Genomic DNA, 18170 nt, shown 5'->3' with positions numbered 1-18170 from the left:
TGCGATTAATAATATCTGCCATTATCTTAGTAATTGTTGTTCCTCTCTGCGCCTCGTGGCACATCGGGCAGCAAACCTGCTGTTGCTTTACCATTCTTGTTTGATTTTTTTTTTCCATGAGACCAAGTTGCTAGCTCAACGCTGAACCCAGCACGGACGGAAAGTGTGCAAGGGGCTGGTCAGATTCAAACGTGGGAACACTCACATCAAAGTTTGGTATGGATGCCATTACACCACCAGCTGGCTCATCTTACTAATGGCACTGCTAAATTTCTCTCTCCTAGTAATGATGTTAAAATGAAAATGTGACATGGGCATGCAAATTATAAAATTATTAATTTCAAATTTCAAAGTAAAATTTATTATCAGAGTACATACATGTCATCACGTACAACCGAGTTTCTTTCTCTGCGGGAATACTTAGCAAATCCACAGAACAGTAACTGTAATGGACAGCAAAACTGTGCAAATGCAAATATAAATAAATAGCAACAAATAAAGCATGAAATAACAAGATAAAGAGTCCTTAAAGTGAGACCATCGTTTGTGGCAACACCAGAAGTAGAATCAGTGTAGTTATCCCCATTTGTTCACGAGCCTGATGGTTGAGTAACTGTTCTTGAACTTGGTGGTGCGAGTCCTGAGGCTCTTGTACCTTCTACCTGATGGCAGCAGCAAGAAAAGAGCATGGCCTGTGTGGTGAGGATCTTTGATAATGGATGCTGCTTTCCCACGTCACTGTTTCAGATAGATGTGCTCAATGGTTGGGAGGGTTTTATTCGTGATGTACTGGGCTGAATCCACTACCCTTTGTAGGATTTTCCGCTCAAAGGCATTGGTGTTCCTATACCAGGCCATAATGCAGCCAGTCAGCACACTTCCCACCACACAATTATATTTATATGATAGCTCCAGAAAAAATCCTCTGAGACTGTGACACCCAGAAATTTGAGGTTTTTGACCCTCTCTACCTCTGATCCTCTGATGATTACTGGCTCATGGACCTCCACAAACAGTTCCTTGGTCTTATTGACATTGAGTGAGAGGTTGTTATTACACCACTAAGCTAAGTTTCAGTCTCCCTCCTGCATGCTGAGCCATCACCTCCTTTGATACAGCCCACAACAGTGACGTCATCAGCAAGCTGGAGTATGGTGTTGGAGCTGTACTTAGCCACACAGTCATTGGTGTAAAGCTAATAGAGCAGGGGGCTAATCACACATCCCTGTGGTGCTCCTGTGCTGATGGAGATTGTAGAGATGTTTTTGCCAATCTGGACTGACAGGAGTCTACAAGTGAGGAAGCCCAGGATCCAATTGCAGAAGGGGGGTATTGAGGCCCAGGTCTTGGAGTTTACTGATTAGTTTTGACATTTTAGTAACATCTAAAACAGTAAACACTATATGATTAATGGTATGATGCTGTGTTCATAACTTATCGTACATTTGCCACAGGAGTAAAAAACTGAACCCCACAGGATGAAATATTTATATTAATTAGACATGCACCCAATTAATTTTAGGATTCCAATAATCATTTTTAGTTATACCCACCGAATCTATGAAGATATAAGGGGTATCCATTTCATCATCTGAAGAATATTTTGTTAATTCTAACCGGATGGTGTAGTTTAGTCCTTTTTCGAAGCACACAGGCCGAGGAAGAACCACATACCTAGAAAAATATTACCAATGTCGAGAGTTAGTCAACTACTGTAGATGAACAAGCCTCACCTTAAAATCATTTTAGCCACTTCCAAATGGATTATTTTTCCCCCTTTACATATATAATTATAATTATTCCAACCTGGATCCTGATGGCAAAGAGAAGACTTGGTTGTCATCATCAGGAATAGTATTCACACATCGACTGCCAGTATGAATCGCACCAGGTCTTAACACTGTTATTTTTGCCTCCTCCCAGTTCTTTGGCAGCTGAAAAGAAAACAAACCAAAAAAAATCATATTCATCCACAATTCTTTTTTTAAAAAAAGATTTTAAGCATGTTCATAAATGCAGCTTAATCACCTGTGGTTCATAGCGAATCAACACGTCGTATTCCATTGAATATGGAATATCATTTATGTGGAATTCTAGATATGCTCCTTCAGGAACACGTCCAAATCCAATTCCTGTCCAGGTTGGAGAACGATCCTGTGGATATTGTCGCTGTATTACAGTAACTCCCTGCAAAAATGCCACAGCATTAGACTGAAAATAATTAACATAAATGAACAGTTTGCCTCAGTCCACAGAACTAACTTACTGGACCCAGGTGAGCTTCCTCAGCCTCGTAGGTGTAATGGTCCAATGCAATAAAGTAAAACCCGGATTCAACTTCATTGCACTGACGCCCAAACATATGCTCTTTACATGGACACTGGCCTGTCTCGGATGAACAACTAAAGCCAGAGAGAAAAAAAAATTTGCTTTTGACAACTTTGACAAAATCTTTGTGCAATACATCAAGTAATCTATTTAACATGCTTCGGCGTCAAATGTCTACATGGACAGCTCATTTGAACTAGGGATTAGTTTGCAGATAAGATTCTGCAAATTGGCAGAAATGCACAGAGTTTATTTCCAAACTGCATCGCATGGAAATTTAAGTTTGTTTTTGTTCCATGTTGAAGTTACTCAAACTATAGACTTTTCACTAGCAGCAGCAGTATCACAAAAGACAAATTGTCAAATCTTACAGTACTCACTTAATTTGCTATTAAACAATTTTAATGCACATGGCAACACAAATTAGCAAATGCAATTCATGAGGATGAAGTATAAAATGTTCATGTGACTACTCTTGAAGATTGCTGATAGCTAAACAAATTTCAAGAGTAACACTTTCAATACAAGTTAGGAATAATACAATATATTTCTTTAAAATGCAAAAATAAATAAAGCTTTAATTTGTCAAGCATTTATCACAAATATTAAAGATGGCCAATTATCTTCAACTATGATAAGCAACATAACCAGATAAAATAAGATGTCTAGCAGTTTGAGATACCTACTTCTTATTCAAACTTCTGCAATGATTAATTCGTTGTGAACTCAAATTTTGTTCGTAAATTATTAAGAAACTAGTCTTACTCATTACTGTAGGAGCCCCCTTGGTCACAGTCACAAGGGCGACACCCATCCAGATCACTGCTGAGTCCCCAGTACTGAGGCTGTAAAACAATAAATCATTTTAGTTTTAAACTCATGACCACATTTGAGCTACAAGGAAAAAAATCATGCATGTCCTAAAATCATGTGGTGCAACTCAAATCAGAAGAATCAGGTTTATTATCACCAGCACGTGTCATGAAATTTGTTAACTTAGCAGCAGCAGTTCAGTGCAATACATAGTATAGAAGAAAAAGAAAGTAATAATGTCAATCAATTTACAGTATACACATATTGAATAGTTTAGAATTGTGCAAAAAACAGAAATAATGTACATTAAAAAAGTGAAGCTGTGTTCTCTGGTTCAATGTTCATTTAGGAAAGAGATGGCAGAGGGGAAGAAGCTGTTCCTGAATCACTGAGTGTGTGCCTTCAGGCTTCTGCACCTCCTACCTGATAACGGTGAGAAAAGGGCATGCCCTGGGTGCTGGAGGTCCTTACCAATGCATGCTGCCTTTGAGACACAACTCCTTGAATTCACTGGAAAATTGCAAATGTCACTCCAGTCATCAAGGCAGAGAGGCAAAAGAAAGGAAGTTATAGGCCAGTTAGTCTGACATCAGTGGTTCGGAAGATGCTGGATGTTAAGGATGTGGTTTTGGGGTACTTGGAAGTACTGTACATGATGAAATAAGCATTAGTCAACATAGTTTCCTTAAGGAAAAATCTTTTCTGACAAACCTGTTGGAATTCTTTATAAGAAATAACAAACGAGATAGACAAAGGAGAATTGGTGTACTTAGATTTTCAGAAGGTCTTGACAAGATGCCACACATGAGGCTGCTCAATAAGTTAAGTGCCCATGGTATGACAAGAAAGATACTAGCATGGATAGAGCATTGACTGATAGGTTGCATGCAAAGTGTGGGGGAAAAAAAGGGAACCTTTTCTGGTTCACAGCCAGTGACCATGGGTCTGTATTGGGACCACTTCTTTTTACATCACATGTCAATGATTTGGATGAGGGAATTGATGACATTGTAGCCAAGTTTGCAAACAATACAAAGATAGGTGGAGGAACAGGTAGTTTTGAAGAAATCAGAGAGACAAGAGAAGGACTTAGATTAGGAGAATGGGCAAAGAAATGGCAGATAGAATACAGTGTATCACTTTGGTAGAAGAAATGAAAGGTAGGCTATTTTCTAAATGGAGAAAATTCAGAAATCTGAGGTGCAGAGGGACTTGGAAGTCCTCGTGCAGGATTCCCTAAAGGTTAATTTCAGGTTGAGCCTGTGGTGATGAAGGAAAAGAAGAGTAGAATATAAAAGCAAGGATGTAATGTTGGGTCTTTAAAAAGCACTGGTGAGGCCTTACTTGGAGTACTGTAAGCAGTTTTGGGCCCCATATTTAAGAAAGGATGTGCTGACACTGGACAGGGTTCAAAGGACGTTCATGAAAATAATTCCAGGATTGAAAGGCTTGTCATATGAGAAGCATTTAATAGTTCTTGGGACTCTACACACTGGAAATCAGAAGAATGAAGGGTGACCTCATTGAAATCTGTCGAATGTCAAAAGGCCTCTATAGAGTGGATGTGGAGAGGATGTTTCCTATGGTGGGGGAGTCTAAGACCAGAGGACACAGCATCAGAATAAAGAGATGTCCCTTTAGAATGGAGCTGAGGAAGAATTTCTTTAGCAAGAGGGTAGTGAATCTGTGGAATTCATTGACCCAGGCAGCTGTGGAGGTCATCATTATGTACATTTAAGATAGATTGCTAGGTTCTTGATTAGTCAGGGCGTGAAGGGATGTGGGGAGAAGGCAGGAGTTTGGGGCTGAGAAGGAAAATGAATCAGCCATGGTGAATTGGTAGAGCAGACTCAATCAGCCAAATGGCCTAATTCTGCTCCTATATCTTATCAAGGACAGCACATAAAAAGAATGTTTTATAAAAATCACATTACTGCTAAAGTACAAAAAATATATTAATTTTGAACTCAGTATGGGATCTGGTAAACAATCAGGTAACTTTTCAGTAACTTATTCGCTGTGGTCTTTTTGCCGGTTATCAAATACCGCAGTCTCTCATTATTGTACATTAAAAATAAGACAATATTTGAGTCAGCATAAACGCCTTCATAATTTCACAAATCAATTCAAACTCTGCATTTTTTTGGGGTTAGCGGTGAGGGAGGAAAAACTTTGATGCACTGTTGTATTCTAAGTTCTGGATTACATGTTAACCAGACCCTACTTATTGCTTCCTAATAGAGTCAACTTGTTACAACATTCCACATCCTGGTGTCTGAAAACCTACGGATACGTTCCCATCTGTACTGTTAAAACAATAAAAGTTCCATTATATTGCACACTGTTCTCCTCACAACCCAATCTCCACCTCCCAGAAGAAGGCAACTCATATTGCAACATGGAGAGGCTGATTAGTGATTAGCTTGCCCATGTGACATGGGGCCCAGGGCAATATTCCAGCCAGTACGGCAAGCGTGAGCCTTTGCTGGGAGTGATGGCACCTCACGTTAACTTCTAATCATATTTTAGTGCAATTAATTTGAAAACTCGAGACATTCTTTCAAATCTTGTTCAGCAATTCCAAAGCTATTCCAAGCAGAAAATATTTTACTGGATTATCACCCATGTGATTCCCAGATAATTGTGCATTGTTATGAAAGGCAGGAATCTTGTGATTTTTCTTCCAGAGGTTTTCAAAGAACAATTATCTAAGTACATATGTAGCATACAATCCGGAGATTCATCTTCCCCATAGCCAGCCATGAAACAAGAACAACCATTCAACCCGTGCAAAAAAAATTGTGCAAATGGCAACAAAAAATTGAGCAGAAATCACAGAATATAAAACGCAAAATGAAAGGGCATATTTCAGTTCAGCTCGGTGCTCCCTACCTGCAGTACACCCCATCTTTCTACCTTTGCTTTTATATTTCACTTACCAGACACTGATCGCAGTTCTTGCCCATCACCAGACGTTTACAGAAGCAATTCCCTGTGATGTCATCACATGGAGATCCTCCAGGATGAGTTCCCAAATGGTTACAAGCACATGCTAAATGACCAAGAAAAGCCATCGTCTCATTTAGAAAACTTTCATCAGTAATCTAGAAAAGGTTTAAAATAACTATTGGGGCAGGGACAAAAATTTTAACTCTTGGCTGAAATTTAACCTTGGACAAAATGTATATTCATTACTTTCCTTTAACTTCCTGAGACTTTCTACTTGCATTAAAAACAGATGAGGCACAAATAAAAATGCCGATTACTACTCTATTATAGCTGCAGGTCTGAGATATTGATTTCCTAGGTGCAGAGTATTCTAATATTAAGTAACAAGGGCCTTTCCAGAAGTAAACTTGCATTACGATTTTTGTTTACATGGACAACAGTATTACTTAAGATTATTTTTAAATCACAGTATTTCTGCAACCTGGGGCATAAGTGAGTGTAGTCACTATTACTAAGGAGAAGGTGCTTGGGAAGGTGAAAGATCTGAAAGTTGACAAGTCACCAAGATCAGATGGACTTCACTCCAGAGTTCTGAAAGAGGTAGCTGAAGAGATGTTAGAGGCATTAGCAGTAATTGTTCAAGAATCACTAGTTTCTAGAATGGTTCTACAAGGCTAGAAAAGTGCAAATGTCACTCCACTGTTTAAAAAGGGAGGGAGGCAAAAGACAGGAAATTATATGCCAGTTAACCTGATTCAGTGGTTGACAAGATGTTGGGAGTCTATTATTAAGGATGAGGTTTTGGGGTAACTGGAGGAAAATGATAAAATAGACCGAAGTCAACATGGTTTCCTTAAGTGGGTATCTAGCCTGACAAATCTGTTGGAATGTTTTAAGGAGGTAACAGGCAAAATAGACAAAGGAGAGTCAGTAGATGTTTACTTGGATTTTCGGGAGGCCTTTGACAAGGGGAAGCATGAGGCTGCTAAACAGAAACACATGGTATTTCAGGAAGGATAGTAGCATGACAGAAATTTAGCTAACTAGCAAAAGGCAAAGAGTGGGAATAAAAGAAACATTGTCTGACAGGCTGCTGGTGACTAGTGGTGCTCCTCCAGAGATCGGTTTTTTGTCCACTACTTTCAACGTTCTAATGATCAGGATAATGGAATTGATGGTACCGTGGCCAAGTTTGCGGGTGATACAAAGCGGTGGAGTAGGTGGGATTGAGGAAGCAGGGCTGCCTACAGAAGGACTGGATTGATTAAAATGGTCAAAGAAGTGGCATGTGGAATATAGTATAGGGAATTGTATGGTCATGCAATTTGGTAGAAGAAATAAAGGCTTAGACTATTTTCTAAATGGAGAACAAATTCAGAAATCCCATGTAGGGCCACAATGCCATCAATTCCATCGTCCAGATCATTAGAACATTGAAATTAGTGGACCAAAATCCAGCCCCTGAAGGAACACCACTAGTCATCAGCAGTCAATCAGACAATGCCCCTTTGTTTACACTCTTTGTCTTCTTCCAGTCAGCAATCTTCTGTCCACGCTAGCGGCTTTTCTGTAATATGATTCGCTTTAGTTTAGCGGCCTCATGTACTTCACCTTGTCAAAGGACTTCTGAACAGGGTGGCACAGTAGCGTAGTGGTTAGCACAATGCTTCACAATGTCAGTGACGCAGGTTCAATTCCCGACGCTGCCTGTAAAGAGTTTGTATGTTCTCCCTGTGACCACATAAGTTTCCTCCGGGTGCTCCGGCTTCCACCCACAGTCCAAAGACATAATTGGTCATTGTAAATTGTCCTGTGACTAGGCTCGGATTAAAATCGAGCTATTGTTGAGCAGTGCGGCTCGAAGGCCCAGAAGGGCCTATTCCAAGCGCTCGCTCAATAAATAAATATATAAATAATAATTATGCAAAGGGACTTGGAGTCCTAGAGCATGATTCCCTAAAGGTTAACTTGCAATAATAAAGAAGGCAAGGGTTAACATATGAGGAGTGTTTGAAGGCTCTGGGCCTGTACTCACTGGAATTAAGAATTTAAGAATTGTTGGGGGTGGGGGGGGGAGAATTTTATTGAAGCCAATTGAATATTGAAAATGGACCTGAAGAGGACATTTTCAATTGTGGGGGAGTCTAGGATCAGAAGCCACAGCCTCAGAATACAAGGATGTCTCTCTGGAACAGAGATGAAGAGAATTTTCTTCAGCTAGAGGGTGGTAAAATCAGCAGAATTCACTGGCACAGCTGTGCAGGCAAAGTCATTGGGTATATTTAAAAAGGAGGTTGATAGGTTCTTGATTCGTCAGGGCTTTAAAGGTTAGGGAGAAAAGGCAAGAAAATGAAATTGAAAGGGAAAGTAGGACAAGCATGAACAGAGTCGATGGGCTGAATGACATACTTCTGCCCTATGCCTTATGGTCTTGGTCTTCCTTAGCTAGATTGCCCTTTTGCCTCCGAACACCCACTTTGTCACCTTATCACAAAGCAACACCTGTCAATTGGATTGACACAGAAGCCAGTAACAGGTGAGCAATTGTGGAGCATTTGCCTGATGCTTATCTCGCCAGAAGTAATTCAAATCAAGCTTCAGTTCACTTCTTTCCAAATAACAGGCTCAGGCAGTAACTTCAGGCACAATACCAACTTTTAATCCTCCACAGAAGCTGTGTTTTAACAAGCCAAGAAACTATTTCCATGACACTCGTTACACTTTAAATTTTTGTTCTGCTTTACCCATTCTTACTGCATTTGTGATTATACATTTCACTGTCCAGCTTTCACAAGAATCAAGAGGGGCAACAAACCATGAAAGGAAACTAGCGTCTGAAAAACACCAAGGAAGTTTCTCACAAGTTGGATCCGGAAATTATTGAAAAATACCTGCTAAATTCAAGTAATCCCATAAGGTTTAATTTTCATTTCTTCTTTGGGAATATATATATATATCCTCCACAGAAGCTGTGTTTTAACAAGCCAAGAAATAAATATATATATATATATTTGACATGAGTTTGGGATTCTCTTCCTCTTCCAAATAAATATTTTTGATAAAATGTCAAAACCGAGTTGTTAAGCGTACCAAATATTTTCTTCCATCAACTGAGCAGTAAATCGTTCTAAAAAATCTTTATAGCATTGACAATAAAGCTCTCTTTTAGTAAGTGATTGTTTAATTACAAACTGCACAAGGGAAAGTAATTTAAAGAAATCCGGTGTCTGCTAAGTAGACAAATTGTATTTGAAATCTGCCAGTGGAAGTTTGATTAGCACAATCAAACTGATTTTTGATAACGTGGAAATCATATCCAACTGATTTTTGATAATGGAAATATGCAAGATTTTCAAGTAAATACAATTGTAAACTAAAAACTAAGTTTAACTGTAGCTTTCAGCACTCATAAATCAAGCAATAGCAGCAAGATAAATATCGAAAATGAAATAGATAATTTTCAAAGATAGGTGACAACTTACGTTGACATCCCAGTGCTTCATCTGCACTTAGTCCAAAGAAACCCTCTTTGCACAGATCACAGCGCTCACCCTCAACATTTAGCTTACAGCGACACTGCCCTGCTATGAGGTTAGCTGCCAGATCAGTGTGACTATCACAGATTCCACCATTCAGTGATCCAGCTGGGTCACAGTTACAAGCTGCATTAAGAAGGCGAAAAAAGCAATATTTCGTGTCAATGTAAGAAACATCAATTTATAAAACTACAAAAAGTTGAAGTTAACTTGGCAGGTAGAACTTAACTTTAAAACCAGGTTCACAAGAATAGCAAATTATTCAATTTATTAAATTGAATTATGCTCAATTCAGTCTTGTAATTTAAAGCATGAACTATTTAGGCAGAACAGAGAATATTTGATTTTCTGTCACACATCAAATCCATTTCTGTGTATACTGAATAAGTAATTTAACATTTTGGAATGACTTTGAAAACTCTGGAAAATCACTGTGCAAAAAAAAACAATTTATCAGATGTACCACAGAAAGAATACCCAAGACAAACATTCCATTTAAAACTTCTGAAGCGTCCCACCATCAAATAAACGAATTACGAGGATCAGTGTCATTTACTTCTTGCACAGGTCACGGTGTATCGAATAGCAGTACTTACGCTCACAGATGTCACTGGCACGAATACTTCGTTCTGGATGCTGGTAGTAGAAAGGTTTGCATTGTTCACAGTGCTGTCCCATTGTATTATTCCGACAGCCATCACAAACACCACCACTAACATTACCAGAGGCTAAATACACAGCCATGTCAAAGTGACATTTGTTAGCATGTCCATTGCAGTTACACTCTGAAATTTAAAATACAGAAAGATTAAGATTAGATACAGTTCAAAGTACAAATTAGGATCACAACATTAAAACAAAATTCAATGCTCATGTAGAGGATAAGATGTCCCAATTGCCCTAGTGTTGATTTTCGGCTACTAATCTGGAGAGAGGTTCTACATTCCAGTTACTCATAGTTTACCAGCATCTGTAAGCTTAGACTTACTTTTGCATGAATGAGGTGTCTTTAAAAATCCTTTGGATGGTTACAAAAGGTCTCCAAATGCAGCAACAAGCCAAGACTTTAGATTGTTGCAGATCACATGATAGAATTCGCTCAGATCAAAAGTATTTAAATAGACAGAGCAATGGGAAGAATAGGAATTGAATCAAAAAGGTTTAAATAAATCTTTATTAAATTTATTTACAAACTTTTAATGTAAATGTAAAAATAAACATTCTTGCACCCTGAAAATGACACCCACAGTATATTTTTAGTAGCAATTTCATTTTCTAAGCAATCACTACTTTTCTCCAGCAAGCCATTAAAGTACCTTTGTTGCAATGACAAATGCTAGGAAGATGCATGACAGCAAGGAAGCACAAGAACTAGGGTTTTATAACCTACTTCTACCAATGGTGAACAAGAACAGGAACTACAGACAAGAATACGTGCATTTTGCTACCACTACACTATCCCTTAATGAAAACTGTCACTTAATAACAAACATATCTGCAAGCTTCTGAAGTGGTTTAGTAATTGCCTCTTATCACTAATATTGCCTTGGGTATAATCTACTCAGGATGCTACAGTGGTTTCACTACTTTGCAGTCTTATAAGTTTATACAAAAGAATTATCATTAAATTATTCATCAAAATCTCAAAAGGTCATGAGTGTGGACATTTCATTAAATTCAAACAGTGCCTAATTTGAACATTATTTATTGATTTGCTTTTTAAAAATCTGTGACGCAGATGAGGAAATGAGCAAGTTATCTGGCAGTGCAATTCTTTCTGTTAAATCGGCACAAAAAGATGAGAGGCTGTACATTTGGTGCGGGGGAAAGATCTGAATCATGTGGCATAATTTTCTCATTCATTGCATAGGTGTGGTCTGGACCACCAAGAGTAGTGGCCTATCTTCTGTGAACAATTACACTCAAAGGAAGCTTAATCCACAGCAGGAAACATGTTTCCTTTTCTCCCCTCATGCTTGGCTATTCACAATCGTCTTTCCTATTAGCTCAGCCTAGAATAATAAACAGAGCCCAGACAGAACAGAATATTCGTATGTGCTCCGTGGACAAACTGGCCTGCCATTAAGAATCTTACTACTTTACATTTTAAAGACTTTGATACCACCTACAAGCAAATACAACCTGTTAAATGAAGATATTTATTATCGAGTGTGAAATTCTGCTATGAAACCCACTTTGGCAAGCATTGCTGTTGCGTCCTTCAGCAGGTTTCCAAGGTACATCCTGGTGGAAATCTTGACACAGCTCACAGTTTAAACCTTTAGTGTTGTGCCGACACACACATCGACCATGTACCTAGAAAGGAAATGCTTCAAATTTAATTCATTGCTCAAAGATCTGTTTCAGTGTTGTTTCTGCACCATAGAAAACAGGTTTATTGGCTTTGATTTGTAACAGGTTCATTCACAATCATTTAGTATTATTAGATTCAACAGTTATGCATTTGAAGTAGACATAACAATAGTGTGAATAACAAGAGACTTGAAATTTCTATGAGCTCCCATAATGAAGAATTGCAAACAGTAAACCAAGTGCTTCATTTACCTTAAAAACTAAAATCTATGGCTTCCTGCTCGCACATATCATTAGACTCAATTCTTATCGATACAGATATTTTCTCAAAGAACTGAGGGAAGCATGAAAATAGTAGGAACATGCTTTTCTCTCCAAGTCAATTTCTGTACCATGTATTAATTCTCAAGAAAAGTCTCCAAACTTCAACAGTAATTCTGGTCCTGACATTGAAGCATTTATTGTTTAATCAAAATTGAACTTGTTTTACTTATAAAGAAGTATAGCACAGAAAAAGGCCTTTCAGCCCATCTTGTCCACGCTGAAACCATTTAAGCTGCCTACTCCCATCGACCTGCACCAGGTGCAATAAAGTCACAGAGAAGTACTTACAACAAAAAAAAGCGCCTGTTAAACAAAAATGGAGGGAGAATTCAACTTCTTAAATTAGAGGTTAATGATTAAGCTTTTGTAGCATTTCTCCAATTCCATCAAGTTTTTGGTCTTTATCACTAAGACACTGTGTTAAAGAATCTTGGTATTATGAAACAAGAAACTGTGCTCATCAGATTCTACTCAATCTTTAACAGATTTTCAAATAATTTGATGGTAGTCGGGGTGGAGATAGAATCTACCAAATGAGGTGTAAGGCGCACCTTCCCTCTGCGAGCCTGCAGGTTACTCTTGGGCAAAGTGTGGCATCTGCTTAGCACCCCTAAATCAGGGTCACATGATGCCATGGAAACAGGTCGTGTGAGCAGCTGGTGCACATCACAAGTCCTGGCTATGTGACTATTGATAACAAGCAGACAATCTCTGAAGAGTATTGATAACAGCTGGGGTCACCTGTCTTGTAGAGACACTGCCCAGAAGGCGGCAACGGCAAACCACTTCTGTAGAAAAAATTGCCGAGAACAATCACTGTCATGGAAGAACCTTGATCTCCCATGTCATATGACATGGCACATCACAAATGAATGAATAAATGAGTCACATGTATTGAAGCATGACATTAGAAAGTGCAGCACAAGAATCCCACATTCAGTAAAACAAGTGAATTATTGATCTCAGACACAAAACAGCTGGAAAACTGAAATCAGAGGCACCAAGAGGGGAGCAAGGAGTTCTTTCCTCACTCATTCTTGCTTACATCTTATCAGCTGGTTAACAGACAAGCCTCAAACAACTCAACTGCCATTCTTATCTTACAGCTGGGTTGCAACTCAGGAAAAGTAGATCTTAAAAATGGCTTTAAGAAAATATCTGCTTGAGAGCCTGCAATCTGAGTCCTGCAGAAGGAAACTGAAAATCTATCATAGTTGCTAAGAATGTGAATTCAAATACAAAGGCCTGTCTTAAGACGTACAACAGGAAATGGCAGAGTCAGGTCAGGGAAAGTTTTGTCTGGGTTCAATTAAGCTCCAAAGTAAACTCCATTGAGAGGCGGTTTATGACTGGAGAAAAAAAAATGTCTGACCACATTTTGTAACCATATTAGGTCTAGTACCGCAGAAATTTGTGCTGTAATATTTAACAGGGAAAAAAAAACAATGAAACATACTGAACATTAGTTCAAGACAAGTTGAAAATAATTTTTTAAAACTATTTTTGCACTTGCCTTCCCTTCAACATCCTGATCATCAGATTCATGAACGGGAGCACATTCACTGGCATGTCCATAACAGAAACAATTGCCTCGAACCACCATGTCATAGATAGCATAGTAATATTTTTCCTTGATTTCCATTCGCGAGTCTAGTAAGTTGTCACCCAAAGTATGGAGCTTAGTAAACCTTATCCTCAGGTTAGTGATCTTCAACATATCTTCAAAACATAATATGCAATTACATCAGAATTTGTTGCAGTATCTCAACAATAGCACAATTTACCTCAAATGCAAGCTTACTATTAATATTAATTCCACCAGAACTCAACACTCATCTTCAAATTGCAACATTATATTTTTTAAAAAAAGGCTAATTAAAGTAGCTGCTGAGCCAATTTATTCATTTATTGCGATACAACGTGGAATAGGCCTTTCTGGCCCTTTGCATCATGCCACCCAGCAATCCCACAACTTGACCCAAGCCTAATCACTAGATAATTTTACAATGACAAATTACCCTACCAACCGGTACGTTTTTGGACTGTGGGAGGAAACTGGATCACATCGTCACAGGGAGAACATACAAACTCCTTGTACGGGAATTGAACCCACGTCATCTGTACTGTAAAGCTCCCATACTACCCCAATTAAGTAACTGCATTAGAATCTTCTGTAAATTATTGCAAAAGATACTTCTATTAAAAGGTGCAAATCTCACTAAAAGCACATGAAGAATGCCAAATTGAAAAAGATCACATCTACTGTACACCTATTTGAACAAAAATTTTAAAATGTATTTTATCTATAAAAGTTTACACTAAAAAGAGGAACAATGACAAACTCAAAAAATAAACTGAAAAGATTTAGTATGCAAATAAGATAGGAGAACTGGTGCACAGGATAAAAATTCAGCTCGACTAAGGCAGGTGTGGACTCTACCTACCAACTTCTGAATGATTCTCAGTTCTCTATCAATTAGGAACTTACCACAATAAATTTTAATGGGAATGGATTCATTGCCAATTTTTTTTAACAGGCAACATTAATATTTAAAACTAGTTCAAATATTTCAAAATATTTAAGAGGAAGATGTTTTCTTCGCAAAAAAAATCTCCCCCCCCACCCCCACCTGTCAATATTTCGCTTTGACAAAATGGAATATGGTTGTTATTTCATGAAGAATGTAACAGACAGAACCAAACAAAGGCTGGAAGTAAAGATATTTTTAAAAATGTCTGTATATTCTAATTCTCTGCCAAAAAATACATCCTGAAAAAGGAACTTTCTACACTTATTAACAGCAAAGAGGTTTTAGTCAACAGGAAGCATGCAAACCCCAAGGGGGAAGTAGGTCTAATACAAATCCATCTGAGCAGTTGTTAGTGTCAATGCAGAAACAATCAGAAAAACAATGTATAAATATTTAGTGATCCAGATTGGTTGTGGCAGGAAAAGTAACTCATAAGACCAAATTTAACAATTACTTTGTATTCTTCGGCTGTAAGGATCTTCGATTTTAAAAGCTGGATCCAACACACGATAAATGACCTAAAGATAAACAACAATAATATAAATGACAGAATGCGCACGTCACAAATTTGATTCATGAATCATATCCATAGAAAATGTATCTTGAATTTTACTATAATACTCCTTACACTTGCACAAAGTTTCAAGCCAAAGACTCATGACAAACCTCTCCTTCTGTAGAAGGTTCAATATCGGAGTAGCGAGAATCACAGATAATGTCATCCACTTTCTTCAGTGATCCTGCTGAAATACCTGGGAAGGATGCCTCACAGTCATAAGCATAATACCTATACACCTGCCAAGTCTTCCCAAAATCTGAAGATCGTTCAATCATCATAGCAGCCGGACGAAACGTCTGAGCACAAAAGAAAAAGTCTTTGATTTGATAGTGAACAAGTCTTCATCACATTCTCTTATTCATAAAGCCAGAGTTCATACAAGTATAAGACCAAAAAAAAAGAAACATTTGAAAGCAACCATTTTCATTAGCACATCTTTACCTGAATGCAGCTTCATCAGACAGCCCTTGATTGGCCGACCACTAGCAAATGTTCTAAACTGTACAAATCCTGGCTGCTTCAGAAAGTGTATCAGAGTGATTTAAAATGACTCTTATGAACAAAATGGCACTTATGAACAAAAGTTCGAACTCCTATAAGTTAGTTTGAGAATGGAAATTTTAATACAAAAAAAATCTGGAAGCAGGTTGGTGTTAGTGAAGTGGCCATGAAGCTGCAGATTTGTCCAAATCAACCACCAATATCCTCGATAGGGAACATCCTCACCTAATTTGGCAGTGTGCATCCCTGTCGCTATCATCAATGCATCTGGCACCCAGTTGTTCTCGGAAATAGATTAGCAAAATCATCCAATGGTGCAAGGTCAATGAGGGATGAGAAATAAATGGTGACCTTGCTGACACATCCCTAGAATTGTTTTAGCAACACAAGATGCAAAAATCCCTAACTAGTGCCCATCCTATACTGTCATAGCATTACACTCATGCCATAACTATCACGCACAATCACACAAAAACTGCTAAAACTATTCCATTTCTTATATGGACCTCATTATGCAGCAGATTTCACTAAGAGAACCCCTTCAAATACAGCAGAGGCTCTCCCAATGTCAGCCACTGGTTGTACAGCATATTCCTAAACACGCTTGTTTTAAATAGAAAAAGAATTTAAAACAATCTGTGTCACGTCACCATCAGTGGCATCTGAAATGCTCTCAGAGAATGTGACAGAATGCATGCTTGAGCCTGATAAAGCCACAAAACTATTCATTAGTATATTGTTGGTACGTAGCCAGATTCATAACCCAAAGGACATTTATCTGCACATGAAAAATTCACATTAAGATCACTTTTTTGGAAAAAAAAGCTTAGTCACAAAGCAGGCTTTGCTCATTCTAAAAGAAAATCACTAATAAAGTCATTTCAAGTATTCCTTCACTTATGTAAACATCAAGGCTGTCAGAACATCCATCATTACAATCCAACTCTTTACCTTGAAAGTCATAATGAGGTGGGTAAAATGGAACTCAGCCTCCAGATCCAGTTGAAGGGAAACATTTTCGATGCCTACAAAAATAATTTTATTTTTGAAAAAATTACACTAGTTTAAAAAATTCCAGCCATAATACTTAGGTTAAGAGACAAAGCAGAAAACGAATTACATGGACACACGAGAATATATCACAGGTATTCCATACAACCAACTGCTATCGGCACTCCAAACAACCTCACACCATAGAGGAGAGGGAAAATAAAACGTAAGTGATCCATGATAAAAGCGTCATCATGTTGTTAAGAAGGCGTATGGTGTGTTGGCATTCATCAACCGTGGAATTGAGTTTAAGAGCCGTGAGGTAATGTTACAGCCATACAAGACCTTGGTCAGACCCCACTTGAAGTACTGTGCTCAGTTCCGGTCACCTCACTACAGGAAGGATGTCGATACTATAGAGAGTGCAGAGGAGATTTACAAGGATGTTGCCTGAATTGGAGGGCATACCTTATCAGAATAGTTTGAGTGTACTTGGCTTTTTCTCCTTGGAGCGATGGAGGATGAGAGGTAACCCGATAGAGGTGTACAAGATGATCATGTGGATAGCCAGAGGCTTTTTCCCAGGGCTGAAATGGCTAACACGAGGGGGCATAGTTTTAAGGTGCTTAGATGTAGGTACTGAGGGGATGTTGGGTCAAATTGCTCACACAGAGAGTGGTGGGTGCATGGGATGCACTGCCGGCAGTGGTGGTGGAAGCATTTATAATAGGGTCTTTTAGGAGCTTCTTAGATAGGTACATGGAGCTTAGAGAAATAGAGGGCTGTGCACTAAGGAAATTCTAGAGTAGGTTACATGGTCAGCACCACAGTGTGGGCCGAAGGGCCTGTAAAACGCTGCAAATTTCTATGTTCTATGTACAGTTCGGGAAGCAGAGAAATGAACCAAAATGCCAAATCCAGAAGGAATGTCATTTATGGGCAGGTGGCTTATGATTCTTTTCTGAGGGTACCGCTTTTAAGGATTATGTCAACAAAAGTTTTTACAATGTGTATCTTCTGTGAAACACTGTGTACTGAGGCATCTTGCACAGTTAAAGTAATAATATGATTAAAGAGAACATATGTAGCATTTTATAACATTGCATTGTAATATCAAAATACTCTTCCGTGTAATTTGCAGAAGCAGTGCCTTGGAAAACTTAAAACTATCTCATTTCAAAATGAAGCCAGTAAAATGAAAAGGCTCAGATGTACATCCAAGAATACTATCAGAAATCAAAGGATCTAATATATTTCTAAATGAAGGAAGCCAAATCGCTTTCTTCATCCCTGTCTACTTTCAAGTTTTATTGCTATTGCCACATA

The 18170-nt window shown here is 38.3% G+C and overlaps 1 protein-coding gene across 1 annotated transcript in view; it reads right to left on the bottom strand.

Moving 5' to 3' along the window:
- lamb1a (laminin, beta 1a) overlaps positions 1 to 18170 on the bottom strand; it is an 88363-nt gene that overhangs the window by 59169 nt on the left and 11024 nt on the right. The window contains exons 4-16 of the mRNA XM_063072503.1: positions 16806 to 16879; positions 15461 to 15649; positions 15249 to 15312; positions 13777 to 13982; positions 11822 to 11942; positions 10223 to 10411; positions 9573 to 9752; positions 6081 to 6193; positions 3094 to 3173; positions 2267 to 2402; positions 2029 to 2187; positions 1807 to 1934; positions 1554 to 1674 (exon numbers count right to left, since the gene is read on the bottom strand). Of these exons, the coding sequence (XP_062928573.1) occupies positions 1554 to 1674; positions 1807 to 1934; positions 2029 to 2187; positions 2267 to 2402; positions 3094 to 3173; positions 6081 to 6193; positions 9573 to 9752; positions 10223 to 10411; positions 11822 to 11942; positions 13777 to 13982; positions 15249 to 15312; positions 15461 to 15649; positions 16806 to 16879 (1760 nt within the window). The remainder of the gene's footprint in view (positions 1 to 1553; positions 1675 to 1806; positions 1935 to 2028; positions 2188 to 2266; positions 2403 to 3093; positions 3174 to 6080; positions 6194 to 9572; positions 9753 to 10222; positions 10412 to 11821; positions 11943 to 13776; positions 13983 to 15248; positions 15313 to 15460; positions 15650 to 16805; positions 16880 to 18170) is intronic.

Source organism: Mobula hypostoma, chromosome 20 (genome assembly GCF_963921235.1).
Source record: "Mobula hypostoma chromosome 20, sMobHyp1.1, whole genome shotgun sequence".
Lineage (NCBI taxonomy): Eukaryota > Metazoa > Chordata > Chondrichthyes > Myliobatiformes > Myliobatidae > Mobula > Mobula hypostoma.
Note: the sequence above shows the minus strand (reverse complement) of the source record. Positions and strands in the feature narration are given on the sequence as shown.